This window comes from Mesoplodon densirostris, chromosome 4 (assembly GCF_025265405.1).
Source record: "Mesoplodon densirostris isolate mMesDen1 chromosome 4, mMesDen1 primary haplotype, whole genome shotgun sequence".
NCBI lineage: Eukaryota > Metazoa > Chordata > Mammalia > Artiodactyla > Ziphiidae > Mesoplodon > Mesoplodon densirostris.
This window is the reverse complement of record NC_082664.1, coordinates 78,756,630-78,770,133: the sequence shown is the minus strand read 5'-3', so window position 1 is coordinate 78,770,133 and position 13,504 is coordinate 78,756,630. Positions and strand designations below refer to the sequence as shown.

Sequence of the window (13,504 nt, the reverse complement as noted above, 5' to 3'; positions counted from 1 at the left end):
TCTTAACTAGTTTTGAGCTTCATATACATGGAGTTATACTGTATACTGTCATTTGAATCTTTTGTTCAGCACCCTCTTCAAGAACTCATCTGTTGAATACGTTGATATGTGTGGCCTGAGTTGGTCATTTTCAAAACTGTAGCATTTTCCATTAGGAGTATATTATTGTGCATTTATCCATTTTCCTGACAGTGGCTATTTCAACTGTTTCCCACTAGTGTCTGTTGGAAACAGTGCTGTAAGGAATATTTTTATACCTGGTGCACAAGTGAAAGAGTTTCTCTGGAGTAGGTAGTAGGAGATGAATTTGCCGAATAGTAGGATATGCAAATGTTTGTCCCCATTTACATTAAACCAGCACCCTGTGAGAATTCCTGCTTCTCTGCCTCCTTGTCAGCACTTGTTATCCTCAGATAACTTTGCTCATCTGGTAGGTGTGTAATAGCATCTCATTGTGCATCCTGCTGGTTTCTAAGAGGTTGAGCAGCTTATGTTGTTTTTCTTGACCCTTCATATATAGATCTATCACTTATTTATGCATTTCCCTTCTGAAGGTTCTTGGCCTACCCCACACTTAAAGGAATATTACCAAGTGGAACTATGTCTTCTACCTTGAAGGAGCTTACATACCTGGTCAGGAGACAAGAATATTCAGATCAAAGCAAGATCACATCTGTGAAAGGGTCTTGACCAGAGCCTTTAGTCACTGGCCCTTCAGGATCACTTGTGGCATTTTCCACTTATGCCAAAATGTGGCCAACCCTGAGTTGTATCTTACAGACCATTTTTTCTAAAAGATTTAAGAGAAAGGTGATACCAGTGTGGACAGAGGAAGACTGGCTTGCTTTTTATTTTTGTTTATTTTGGATTCTAAATACCATACCTGAAAAAAATCAAGTAGCAGAATAATGGACAAAGAAGGAAGTCAAAATAATTACTTCCATCCCCCGTAGATAAAATCTATTAGCAGTTTGCTTTGTTTTTAAGGGCATTTGGATGTTTAAGACCAAGACTGCTGGGGACTTCCCTGGCAGTCCAGTGGTTATGACTTCGCCTTCCAGTACAGGGTATGTGTGTTCGATCCCTGGTTGGGGGAACTAAGATCCCACACGCCTCGTGGCCAAAAAAGCAAAACAGGAGCGATGTTGTAACAAATTCAATAAAGCTTTAAAAACGGTCCACATCCAGAAAACATCTTAAAAAAAAAAAAAAAAAACAAGACTGCTTTAAATATCCAAAAAAATTTTTTTGTTTTGTTTAAAGATTGCCACCCTGTTGTAAGAGAGGTGCCAATTGCTCAGGGTTATTCTTCTGAGAGGTCCACGAACAGAGGGAGGCCCCCTTCCTCATCACCAACTTGGGTGGCCTCTATAGCATAAGGGACTGTTGTGTTCCAGAGCTAACAAACAAGAATGATTTACACATGAAGGAAAACAGAAGTAAGAATGTTTGCACCAAGGGCCAGAGGTTCCTTGGCTGCAAACTAGACTCCCAAGGAACCTTTCAGGAGGGACTGATCATCCTGGAGGGGAGCAAAATATTTTAAATGGTTTATGCCAACATACCTGAAAGTAACAGTTAGTTCTCAACTTTAACAATAAGAAGGTATTTGCAGTGGAGCTGGTACTAGCTACTTGCCAGAAGGAAGCTGTTCCCTCTGTGGGGTTAAGGTTGGGATGGCATAGGAACTACCTCCAAAGGAGAGAGGGATCTCATTCCTGGGGAAAAGCACACCCCACAGGAGTTATACAGGAATGGAGAACAGAGCAGAAGAGCACTCCATTAAGAAAACGCCCATGATTTCCAGACTGGAAACTTCATAGTTAGGGAGCTTGTCCACACCTCCCACCACCGTGTCCCCAGCACCTACCCCAGTTACTGCCATAAAGTGGGCACTCAGTGAAGGAAGGTTGAATGCATGTGTTTCCTGCAGGGTTTGGTTTCTAGTTACACTGAGTTCAAGACACATAGCCCTGCCTCTAGCTAGTCTGTCATCACAATTCCTGGCTCTTAACCATAATTTTGAAGTAGAAAATGCAAAGGAGCTTTCCAAGTGTTTCAGAACTCACCGCAAAGCAGGGAAACCAGAAATCAGACCTGCGGTGACTCTGAACTTCAATCAAGTCTTGAATTCTTCAATGAGCAGGACAAAACCCCAAAAGATCACAGATCCAGACACTCAAACTGCAAAGTTTCTTGATGTGCTTGCCTTGATGTTAAGAATCTCCCTGTTTCATTTTCTTCTTCAGATCTTTTCCTAATAACTACTGGGACAAGTTTGTAAAGAGAAAGGTATGCCTTGTTGGGGGGCGGGGCAGGGGGAGTAAATTCCATGACCTCCAAAGAAATGTAGATTGTTTTTTTAAGTTCTCCACATACGAACATGAATAAATGTAATGGTGCTTTTATGATGGTATCTCGAGAAGAGTAAGTCACAGAAGGGATTTTATATGAACGCATGTAGGTTTGGGGCTTAGTTCCTATACTCATCTGCCTTAATCAGCTTAACAAAATCACTGTTTTCTACATACTAGGTTTTTTCTCTCCTCCTAAATGATAGCTAGAAAAGCAGTTTTCACTTAATTGTCTTTATCACTTCTGTTTCCTCTGGAGGTTATTTTTTTCTCTTTATTTTCCTTTTGCATTTTGACCCATGTCTTTATCAACCCCTTGGAAGAGCCCAGAGCGTAGGTAACACAGCTCTGGCGGCACTGGGGCTGGAGAAAACATTGGTGGTGATGCACGGCCTGAGCTCACCCTGTCCTCCTCTCTGCTTTAGGTGATCAACAAGTATGGAGATCTCTATGGAGCAGAACGCATTGCTGAACTCCTGGGGTTGGACAAAAATGCCCTGGACTTTAGCCCAGTAGAAGAGACCAAAGCAGAGGCAGCCTCCCTGGTGTCATGGTACAGAGCTTAGGAGTTAAATCCCAAAGTCTGGCTGACTAGACCCCTTATCTTTCCAGTCCTCTTCCCTGTGCTACAGGGAAAACTCACAATCATGTCTTCGCTGTCTTAGACTCCGGTCTCACCTAAGTGTTTCTTCTAGATTCTGAAATATGGTGGGGGGAGAGCAGTGCTTTAAAAAAAAACCCTAAAGACTTATCAGCCTTTATGCCTGATAGAGCTGAAAGAGAAAGACTAATTAAAATTTCAGGGTGTGTGATTCAGCCATTCTCATTCTCATGGTGAACACATACAACTTGATAAAGCTCAGAGCTGTATTTAGGTTATTAAACCCGAGAGAGAAAAAAATTCATTTTTCCCCTTATTAAACACTTAACTAAATCTTGACATTTTTAAGTTTTGAAATGATTTGTTCCCCTTTTAGGCTAAGTTCCATCGACATGAAGTACCATATCTGGAAGCTGGGAGTTGTTTTTACTGACAATGTAAGTATGGCATCTGGGAAAGCAAAATTCTGTGCCCCAAGTCCAGGGATGTCATTAGATGCCACAAAGAAACAAGCTATGGAGGCGACTCAGGAAGATGAAGGGAGTGCTGGGGGAAGACAGAGGGCCCTAGGGTGCTGGGGGGACTTCTCTCTTGTGCAGTAGTATGAGGCAGATGGGGCTTGACTTGGCAATTCTTGGGCCAGCTCAAAGCGCCTCAGTCCCCCGAATGCCTGAAAAGCTGTTCAATTTCTTCCATTTCCCCAGTCCTTCCTCTACCTCGCCTGGTACACGACCATGTCAGTCCTGGGCCACTACAACAACTTCTTCTTCGCTGCTCATCTGCTGGATATCGCGATGGGATTCAAGACTCTGAGGACTATTCTGTCATCTGTCACTCACAATGGCAAACAGGTATGGGGGTTTATACTGCTGCAGAACAGGAGGGACCTAGATATGGTTAGGAAAAAACATAACCAGTGGGCTTCCCTGGTGGTGCAGTCATTGAGAACCCTCCTGCCAACGCAGGGGACACGGGTTCGAGCCCTGGCCGGGGAAGATCCCACATGCCGCAGAGCAACTAAGCCCATGCGCCACAACTACTGAGCCTATGCTCTGGAGCCCGCGAGCCACAGATGCTGGGTCCATGTGCCACAACTCCTGAGGCCCATGCACCTAGAGCCTGTGCGCTGCAACAAGAGAAGCCACCGCAATGAGAAGCCCGTGTATCGCAATGAAGAGTAGCCCCCGCTTGCATCAGCTAGAGAAAGCCCATGCACAGCCATGAAGACCCAATGTAGCCAAAAAAAAAAAAAAAAAAAGAACCAATGACTTAGATATATATAGATCTATACATATACACATATATATACAGCTATATGTGTATATAGGTAGACATATATAGCTATATATGTTGTATACATGTATGTGTGCATTTCTATATATACCTATATAGTCATTGCTTATATATCTATATTGTCATTGCTCTACATCCAGTCTGTCTTCTACAGAATTGTCAGGGTCAATCCCTTGATTAAAGTCCTCTAATGGCTCCTCCTGTGAACAAATTCAAACTCCCTAGCATTTTATTCCTCATTAAGTGCGAATGAGACATGTTCCCTCACATCTCTAAATCTTTACAGGAGAAGGGAGAAAAGAAAGGAGTTAATATGTACCCAGCTTGGTACAGCCATTATGGGAGACAGTATGGCGGTTCCTCAAAAAATTAAGTATAGAACTGCCATATGATCCAGCAGTTGCACCTCTGGGTATATATATCTGAAGGAGATGAAATCAGTATCTCAAAGAGATATCTATATTCCCATGTTCATAGCAGCATTATTCCCAATAGCCAAGATATGGAAACAACCTGTGTCCATCAGTGGATGAATGGATAAACAAAATTTGTTATGAACATACAGTAGAATATCATTCAGCCGTTAAAAAAAAAGGAAATTCTGCCTTTTGCAACAATATAGATGAGCCTAGAGGGCATTCTGCTAAGAGAAATAAGCCAGACACAGAAAGACAGATACTGTATGGTGTCACTTATATGTGGAATCATAAAAAGGGCAAACTTCTAGAACCAGAGAGTAGAGCAGTAGTTACCCGGAGCTGGGTGTGTTGGGGGAAATGGGGAGCATTGGTCAAAGAGTACAGACTTTCAGTTATTAAATAAATTAGTTCCGGGGATCTAATGTAAAGCATGGTGGTTATAGTTAAAAATGCTGTATTGTATGCTTGAAATTTGCTAAGAGAGTAGATCTTTTTTTTTTTTTTTTGCGGTACGCGGGCCTCTCACTGTTGTGGCCTCTCCCGTTGCAGAGCATAGGCTCTGGATGCGCAGGCTCAGCGGCCATGGCTCACGGGCCCAGCCGCTCCGCAGCATGTGGGATCTTCCCGGACCGGGGCACGAACCCCCTGCACCGGAAGGCGGACTCTCAACCACTGCGCCACCAGGGAAGCCCGAGAGTAGATCTTAAGTGTTCTCAGCAAACACACACACACACACACACACACACATACATATGCGGTAACTGTGTGAGATGATGGATATGTTAATTACCTTGATTATGGTGATCATTTTATAATGTATGCATATATTAAATCATCACATTGTACACCTTAAAAAATAAAAATTCCAACCAGAAAAAAAGTCAGATTAACCTTTCATTGTTCTAAAATGAAAGGGTGCTAGATCATCAGGTATTATGATGGTTTATTTCTTCTAGGCTTCTGGTAGTGGCACCGGTTTCTCAGTTGACACTAAAAAGAATGGAGGAAAGCTAGAGATAGAAATTTGCTGCCACATACAAGAAGCTAAAGTTTGGGGAGGTAATAACAGAACCTGTGATATAGATGTTTGCTGAGAGAGTGGTAAATACTTCCTTATAGGTTCCTGGGAGAAAGGGCATTGTGTATTATTTTTCCATGTGTGTCTTGGGAAGTCTTATCCTATAAAGGTGGCGTTTCCCAAAATGGGATTTATGGAATGCCAGTTCTACAATTTGTTCTTTTAGAATTCTTTTCTTCCCCTTTACTCAGAGAAAGTTCAAATTTTATTGATTTGGTTTAATGGAGTTATACAAAACTGTACCTTAAATGAAAAGTTTAAACAATGAATTTCTTTTAATTAAAAAACAATTTTTATTGGAGTATAGTTGATTTACAATGTTGTTAGTTTCAGGTGTACAGCAAATTGAACCAGTTATACATATACATATATCCACTCTTTTTTTAGATTCTTTTCCCATATAGGCCATTAGAGAGTATTAAGTAGAGTTCCCTGTGCCATACAGTAGGTTCTTATTAGTTATCTGTTTTATATATAGGAGTGTATATATGTCAATCCCAATATCCCAATTTATCCCTCACCCCCTTATCCCCTGGTAAGCATAAGTTTGTTTTCTACATCTGTGACTCTACTTCTGTTTTGTAAATAAGTTCATTTGTCCCCATTTTTTTTAGATTCCACATACAAGTGATATCATATGATATTCGTCTTTCTGTGTCTGACTTACTTCACTTAGTATGACAGTCTCTAGGTCCATCCATGTTGCTGCAAATGGCATTATTTTGTTCTTTTTTATGGCCGAGTAATATTCCATGGTATATATATGTACCACATCTTCTTTATCCATTCCTCTGTTGATGGACATTTAGGCTGCTTCCATGTCCTTGCTATTGTAAATAGTGCTGCATATTGTGGTACATGTCTCTTTTTGAATTATGGTTTTCTCAGGGTATATGCCTAGGAGTGGGATTGCTGGGTCATATGGTAGTTCTATTTGTAGTTTTTTAAGGAACCTCCATACTGTTCTCCATAGTGGCTCTATCAATTTACATTCCCACCAACAGTGTAGGAGGGTTCCCTTTTCTCCACGCCCTCTCCAGCATTTATTAAACAATGAATGTCTTATATGGGCTTGCCGACTAAACTCTGGCAAGATTGTTAAAAAAAAAAAATGTGCCCAGTTTGTACCATGTGCTGGGTATTGCAGTAGGCTCACAACCACCCTGTAAGGTAAGTGTTACACTCACTTGAGAGAGAAGAGCACTGAGGCTCAGAGAGGCTAAGTATTTCACCCAAGAGCACACAGCTGCTAAGTGGCAGAACTTAGATTCAAGCCCATTTGTTCCTTGGTGCAAAGCCCACATTCTTTCTCTTTTTCTAAACCGGCTGCTTTCCGTGGTCTGCTATCCAAGGTTCAAATCACTAAATTCATTGTTCAAGAAGCTGCTGAATATGTCTGTTCTGGTACTTATCATGCCCACTCCCTTTTGTGTAGCAGCTTGCGGGCAAAGAAAGATGATTTTATGTTGTTGATCTTCACAGCTCCAGCCCAGCACCTAGTCCCTGGTATAGGCCCGATGAGCAGGTCCTGTGTAGTCCTCATTTATTGTGCCTCTGAAAGCCAAGAAACAAACAGGCCCTATGACCCTGGCAAAGGTCCAAGGCAGGTTTCTTCATTATGAAAAATGTCACTTTGCTCAACCATCATAATTCTTATAGTAACTTCAAAGCTGTGACAATTATCCAGTTCATGGTTAGTTATGAAATATTGTGATGTAGGGATACCCATGAGCCCAAGAAATCTGTAGCGTTTTTTTTTAATTTTTAAAAAATTTTATTGAATATAGTTGATTTACAATGTTGTGTTGATTTCTTCTGTACTGAAAAGTGACTCAGTTATACATATATGTATATATATATTTTTTAAATTTTTATTGAAGCATAGCTGATTAACAATGTTATATTAATTTCTTGTAGTTTCTTTAGAAGCAGCCTTAGAACTTATGGTTACCAAAGGGGGGTAGGGAGGGATAAATTAGGAGTTTGGGATTAACATATACACACTACTATATATAAAATAGGTAAATGACAAGGACCTATTGTATATAACACAGGGAATTATACTCAATATTTTGTAACAACCTAAATGGGAAAAGAATTTGAAAAAGAATAGATACATGTATATGTATAACTGAATCACTATGCTGTACACCTGAAACTAACACAATATTGTAAATCAACTCTACTTCGATTAAATAAATAAGCAAATAAATAAAAGCAGCGTTAGAGTGAAAGCGACATCTTGAAGCCTTGGGTCACTGCTATCTCTGTGAAAACACAAAGTAACCATCCTCAGAGCACCATCACTATTCTCATCCTTAAATCCCTGTGTAGTTTATATGCGCCCCGTGCAGTACCCCAGCTGTTAGTCTGCCTGGGCTGCCATAACAAAATACTGAACACTGGGGGCTTAGACAACAGACATTGATTTCCTCTCAGTTCTGGAGGCTGGAAGTCCAAGATCAAGGTGTGGGTAGCTTGGCGTGCAGCTGGCTGCCTCTTGCTGCTTTTTCACTTGATTATCCTTCGATGCATACGGCTACCTGGTATCTCTCGTTCTGAGTCCTAACCTCCTCCTCTTGTAAGAACACGAGTCAGACTGAAGCAGGGCCCACCCTCACGGCCTCATTTTAATTAAATCACCTCTTTAAAGGCCCTATCTCCAAGTGCAGTCACCTTCAGAGGTACTGGAGGTTAGGGCTTCAATATGTGAATTCCGGGGGAACACAGTTTGTTCCATAACAGTCCATCATTACTCTTTTCTCCCAGTAAGCCTGTTTCTCTCTGTGATCTTGCTTTCCTTCGGCACCTGCTGTATGACAGCCTTCGTTCCAGACCCCTCATCTTTCCCCTTTCCTCTGTTTTCTTGGAGTCTCCCATCAACCTTTCAAGGTGGAGAAGACCCACCTCCTCTTCCCTCTCTCTCTCTCTCTGCTCCCAGTTGGTCCTGACTGTCGGTCTCCTGGCCGTGGTGGTTTACCTCTATACCGTGGTGGCGTTCAACTTCTTCCGCAAGTTCTACAACAAAAGTGAAGACGACGATGAGCCCGACATGAAGTGTGATGACATGATGACGGTGAGAATTCCCTGTAGGGCCACCTGGCTTGGCTGGAACAGAAGGGCTGTGGGCAGAGCGGTAGAGTGGAGACACAGCAGGACAGAGATGAGACTAGAACACTGATGTCTCATCCGAGAGGGAGGCGGGTCCTGGAAAGACAGAAGTGATGGAATAGACCACTTGCCGGGGTCCAGGTGGAAAGAGAAGCACACAGCTAAGCGGATCACCGTCCATCCACATCTGTGTGTGGCCAAGACGTGAGTTACCTGTGTCTGTATCTCATGGAAGTCAAACGCTGATTCTTTGCCTCTGAGAGCTAGGAGCAAAGTCCCATGAATCTGGTGCTCCGTTTATTTCAGCAAGCCAGTGGGGCTTGTTTCAGAACAGCCATGTCGTCTGAAAAATGTCACAGCAGCAGGATTGGGTCAGGGCGGGGCTGGGGCTCCGGCCAGGCCAGCCCCTGCGGGCATAGAAGGGCACGGCGCAGGGTGAGCCCGCACAGCTGCAGTAGCACCTCTAGACGTTTATCATGACCAGATTTCAGGAAAAGAATGTGTGTATCAGAGACAGGTGACCGTACACTGCCCCCCTGCCCCCGCCTGTGATCGTTTCTCCAGAAAATAGATGATAAGGCTTTTTTGGCTAAAAACTCTCCGTGTGCTTTCCTGGGGCAAGCAGCCCACAAGGCAGCGACACTAGGGCAGAAGAGCAGCCGTACGGCCAGCGTGGGCTCCGTGCTGCCGCTGGCTTTTGATTTCCCAGCCGTAAGACTGCCTGCACGCTCCCGTCCCGAAGCCATCACAGCCAGTCGGGAGGAGAGACGGAGGGCAGCCTGCTCTGTGAGCCCCGGCCCAGGAGCCTACCTGGAGCACACGGGCACTTGGGAGGAGATCCTGCGGGGAGCCCTGCCCTCCCAGGGGCGCGGAGGATGCCAAGTAGGGGAGGCCTTTTCCCGGAGGCTGTAGCCTGGCCCCAAGTCCAGGCTGGCACTTTAAAATTAAGTGAGAGAAAACTCATATCTGGCATATGCCATCCTCATCAGGGCAGAAAGTTCTTTTAACTTATACACAGCTAGAGTGAAGTCTCACGTGTGTGTCAGAGTTCAAAACTGTTTTTAAGAAAAGAGCAAAAAACCACCTTTTCAAGGCTCCGTGGAACAGCAATCTTTCCATCTTTATAGACACCAACCTAACCAGAGGGTGTAGCGGACAGAGTTAGCAGCAAGAATGTGTTATTGTGAAGAGTACCCTTCTCCTGCCTCAGGGCTGTCATGTTTTGATCTTATTACATGAATGATCTGACCATCTCTGTAAAAACAAACAGAACTCTGCGCCTTTGACCTGAATCGCCATCATTTTTCTTCTCTAGTGTTACCTGTTCCACATGTACGTGGGAGTGAGAGCTGGAGGTGGCATTGGCGATGAAATTGAAGACCCCGCTGGGGACCCGTATGAAATGTACCGCATCGTCTTTGACATTACATTCTTCTTCTTCGTCATTGTCATCCTGCTGGCCATCATCCAAGGTATGCTTGCCAGTTATGTCGTCTGCATGGGGCTCAGTCAATCTGATTCTCTTTGCCTTTCTGCACCTGACTTAATTGTTTTCTGTAAAGAGGTTTATGCATTCGCTTACCTGTTAATTCAACAGACATCTCTTGAACGTCTACTATATATAAAGGCAAACATACACCCAGGCACTGACACAGGAAGCGTGAGCATGCTCACAGAGGACTCCCCTCGCCCACTCCTTCATGAGCCCCTCTGAACTGATCATTTCTGTCTCGTTCTGCTTCCTAAATATCCCCTTTGGCTAGTGTTGCCTCACATCCTCATGATTCCTGCCCTGATCACTTTCCTCCCAGGCAGTGGGGTGGGAAGGAGCAGAAAGAGGACCTGTGAGAGTGCGACATGTTTTTTCCTTCCTTGCGGGGAGAGGTACTGGTATTTTGGTTAGTAGCTTGTCAGGAATTAGAGAAAGAGGGTGATGAATTTAGTTTGAGTCATGCCGAGTTGAGGTACCTATGAGACATCGTGCAGGCGTTGAGGGCTAATAAGCAGTTAACTGTAATGGGTCTTTCAAGAGACAAGTCAGGAATGGAATAGGATAGAAATATTACATTCAATAAGGACACACAAGTCAAATATTAATGAATACAAAAATAAAAGAAATGGGATCCATTGGTGGTGGTGGTCAAAGATACAAGTGTAGAGATTTCCCAGAAGGAAAAGGAAAGAAACTGAGGAGGAGCCCTGACTGATACATATCAGTGCCTCAGGGCCTAGAAGAGGAAGAGCCAATAAGGAAGACAGGGAACAGCCAAGCAAAAGAGTAGGACAAGGAAGGAAGGACAAGAAGAAAGAGAGTCCAGGAGGAGTGAATAGTTAGCGTCAAATACTGCCGAGAGGCGTTGTAAGAGGAACCATGAGAAATGTTAGCCAGGACTCAGCATTTGAAAACACAGGTGTTTTTCCTAATTTTGATTTAATTGTATCATTCAGCTTTATAATTCATTTTTTAAACATCTTTATTGGAGTATAATTGCTTTACAATGGTGTGTTAGCTTCTGCTTTATAACAAAGTGAATCAGCTATACATATACATATACCCCCATATCTCTTCCCTCTTGCGTCTCCCTCCCTCCCACCCCTCTAGGTGGTCACAAAGGATCTCCCTGTGCTATGCGGTTGCTTCCCACTAGCTATCTATTTTACGTTTGGTAGTGTATATATGTCCATGCCACTCTCTCACTTCGTCCCAGCTTACCTTTCCCCCTCCCCGTATCCTCAAGTCCATTCTCTAGTAGGTCTGTGTCTTTATTCCTGTCTTACCCCTAGGTTCTTCATGACATTTTTTTCCTTAAATTCCATATATATGTGTTAGCATACGGTAGTTGTCTTTCTCTTTCTGACTTACTTCACTCTGTATGACAGACTCTAGGTCCATCCACCTCACTACAAATAACTCAATTTCGTTTCTTTTTATGGCTGAGTAGTATTCCACATTTTTTTTAAACAAAACATAATGGCCTCTGCCATTCCGTCTATCATTTCTCTGCCCTGACTAAACAGATTATTTGAAGTGTTTTGTTTGTCTTTGTATTTAAAATTCCAGGTCTTATTATTGATGCTTTTGGGGAGTTGAGAGACCAGCAGGAACAAGTACGAGAGGATATGGAGGTACCGTTCTACTAATCCCAACTTGATTTCCATTATCTCACAGCACATGGACTTTTTAAACAGTAGGTTCTACTCTTATTTAGGGCCAGCCCTAGGCAAAATTACCAACTATGATTGTTTTCCAAGCCTGTCCTCTTCTCTGGGCCCACCTACCAGCTCTGGGCATTTCTTCTGCTCCACCCTCTGTGCTCTGTACCCTACCACCCCCCACCACCACCTGCTGCCTCCGCCACGCCCCAGGCTTAGGAAGGAGCAAGTACCCTCCACTAGGTAGAAGCTAGGTATGTGACACTCAAGAGAAGACGACTAACAGCCTAAAGCATGAAAGAGAGAAATATTTTACAGTGTCTCTCAATTCAAGCAGAGATCCTCACCCTTTTGCTACCTGCCTGTAATGTCACGCCTACTCATGCCTTTTCTCCCTGTTATTCTTCTTAGACTAAATGTTTCATCTGTGGGATCGGCAATGACTACTTTGACACGACCCCTCATGGTTTTGAAACACACACCTTACAGGAGCACAACTTAGCCAACTACTTGTGAGTATCCTTGGTCAGCAAAGGTGATGGGGCAGGAACAGTGAGTAAAATACAGTTACGTCATGTAGTTCACGCTCTGCCAATGCCTTTCCCTCCTTGTTCTCCGGAAAGTAGAGGCAGTTAGGAAAGAACTTGCAGGAGTCCCCATGAGCCCGTGTCTTTGTCCACATGCCCTGCCCCTCCCCTGTTCTGATTGATAGATGTGCACTGCAGACTTTCTGCTCCGAGCAAATGTCAGCCCCTCAACCTGGAATTAGATCCCATCCCTTCTCAATCAAGGTCATATTAACTCCAGCAAGTTTCCCCTCTGCTGAATTTTTCCTATCACTGTATAATATTTTTTAATCCTAAACAAAGAAAAAGGCTGTGACCCCACTTTTCCTTCCAGCTGTTGACCTGCTTCTTCCTTCCCTTCCAGCAAAACTGGAAAAGTGGGCATGTTCAGGGTCTCCAATCTCTCTCGTCCCCCACTCCAGTCAGGCCTTCCTCCCCACCAATTCATATTTGCTCTTGTCAAGGCAGCCAGTCACCTGCATGCTGCTGAATTCCAGGGCAACTGAGTGAGAGTAAATATTTTTACTTTTCCATAACATATCTGAGACACACAAAATTTCAATTCTATATTCTTATAAGATGATAAACTGGCCTACTAAGAATTATATGGTAAGAGTTTTGGTTACCATTTATTGTTTACCTTAGGATTTTCTAAAAAAACAATAAAATGGTAGCCAAAATTCTTCCTCCCAAGTGACCTTAGCTCAAGGTTTGATGACAGTAAAAAGGACCTCTCCTCACAAGAAGGCTAATTTTGAGATAAATGTATATTATTATTAGAAGATGATGGTGTATGTTGTCATGCCACATTTCCCCTATTCTGAAGGGTATAGGAGTCAGCATGATGCTGAACAATGTATTTAATCTTCTCTCCAGCTCACCTGAGTAAATGAACTTTGATTTTCTAACCAAAGAATCTAATACTGTCT

General features: G+C 43.2%; 1 protein-coding gene across 1 annotated transcript in view; it reads left to right on the top strand.

Moving 5' to 3' along the window:
• RYR3 (ryanodine receptor 3) overlaps window positions 1–13,504 on the top strand; it is a 371,986-nt gene that overhangs the window by 357,300 nt on the left and 1,182 nt on the right. Inside the window, exons 95-102 of the mRNA XM_060096078.1 lie at window positions 2,250–2,292; window positions 2,780–2,907; window positions 3,332–3,392; window positions 3,660–3,806; window positions 8,687–8,821; window positions 10,172–10,328; window positions 11,918–11,982; window positions 12,421–12,521. Coding sequence (XP_059952061.1) covers window positions 2,250–2,292; window positions 2,780–2,907; window positions 3,332–3,392; window positions 3,660–3,806; window positions 8,687–8,821; window positions 10,172–10,328; window positions 11,918–11,982; window positions 12,421–12,521 — 837 coding nt within the window. The remainder of the gene's footprint in view (window positions 1–2,249; window positions 2,293–2,779; window positions 2,908–3,331; window positions 3,393–3,659; window positions 3,807–8,686; window positions 8,822–10,171; window positions 10,329–11,917; window positions 11,983–12,420; window positions 12,522–13,504) is intronic.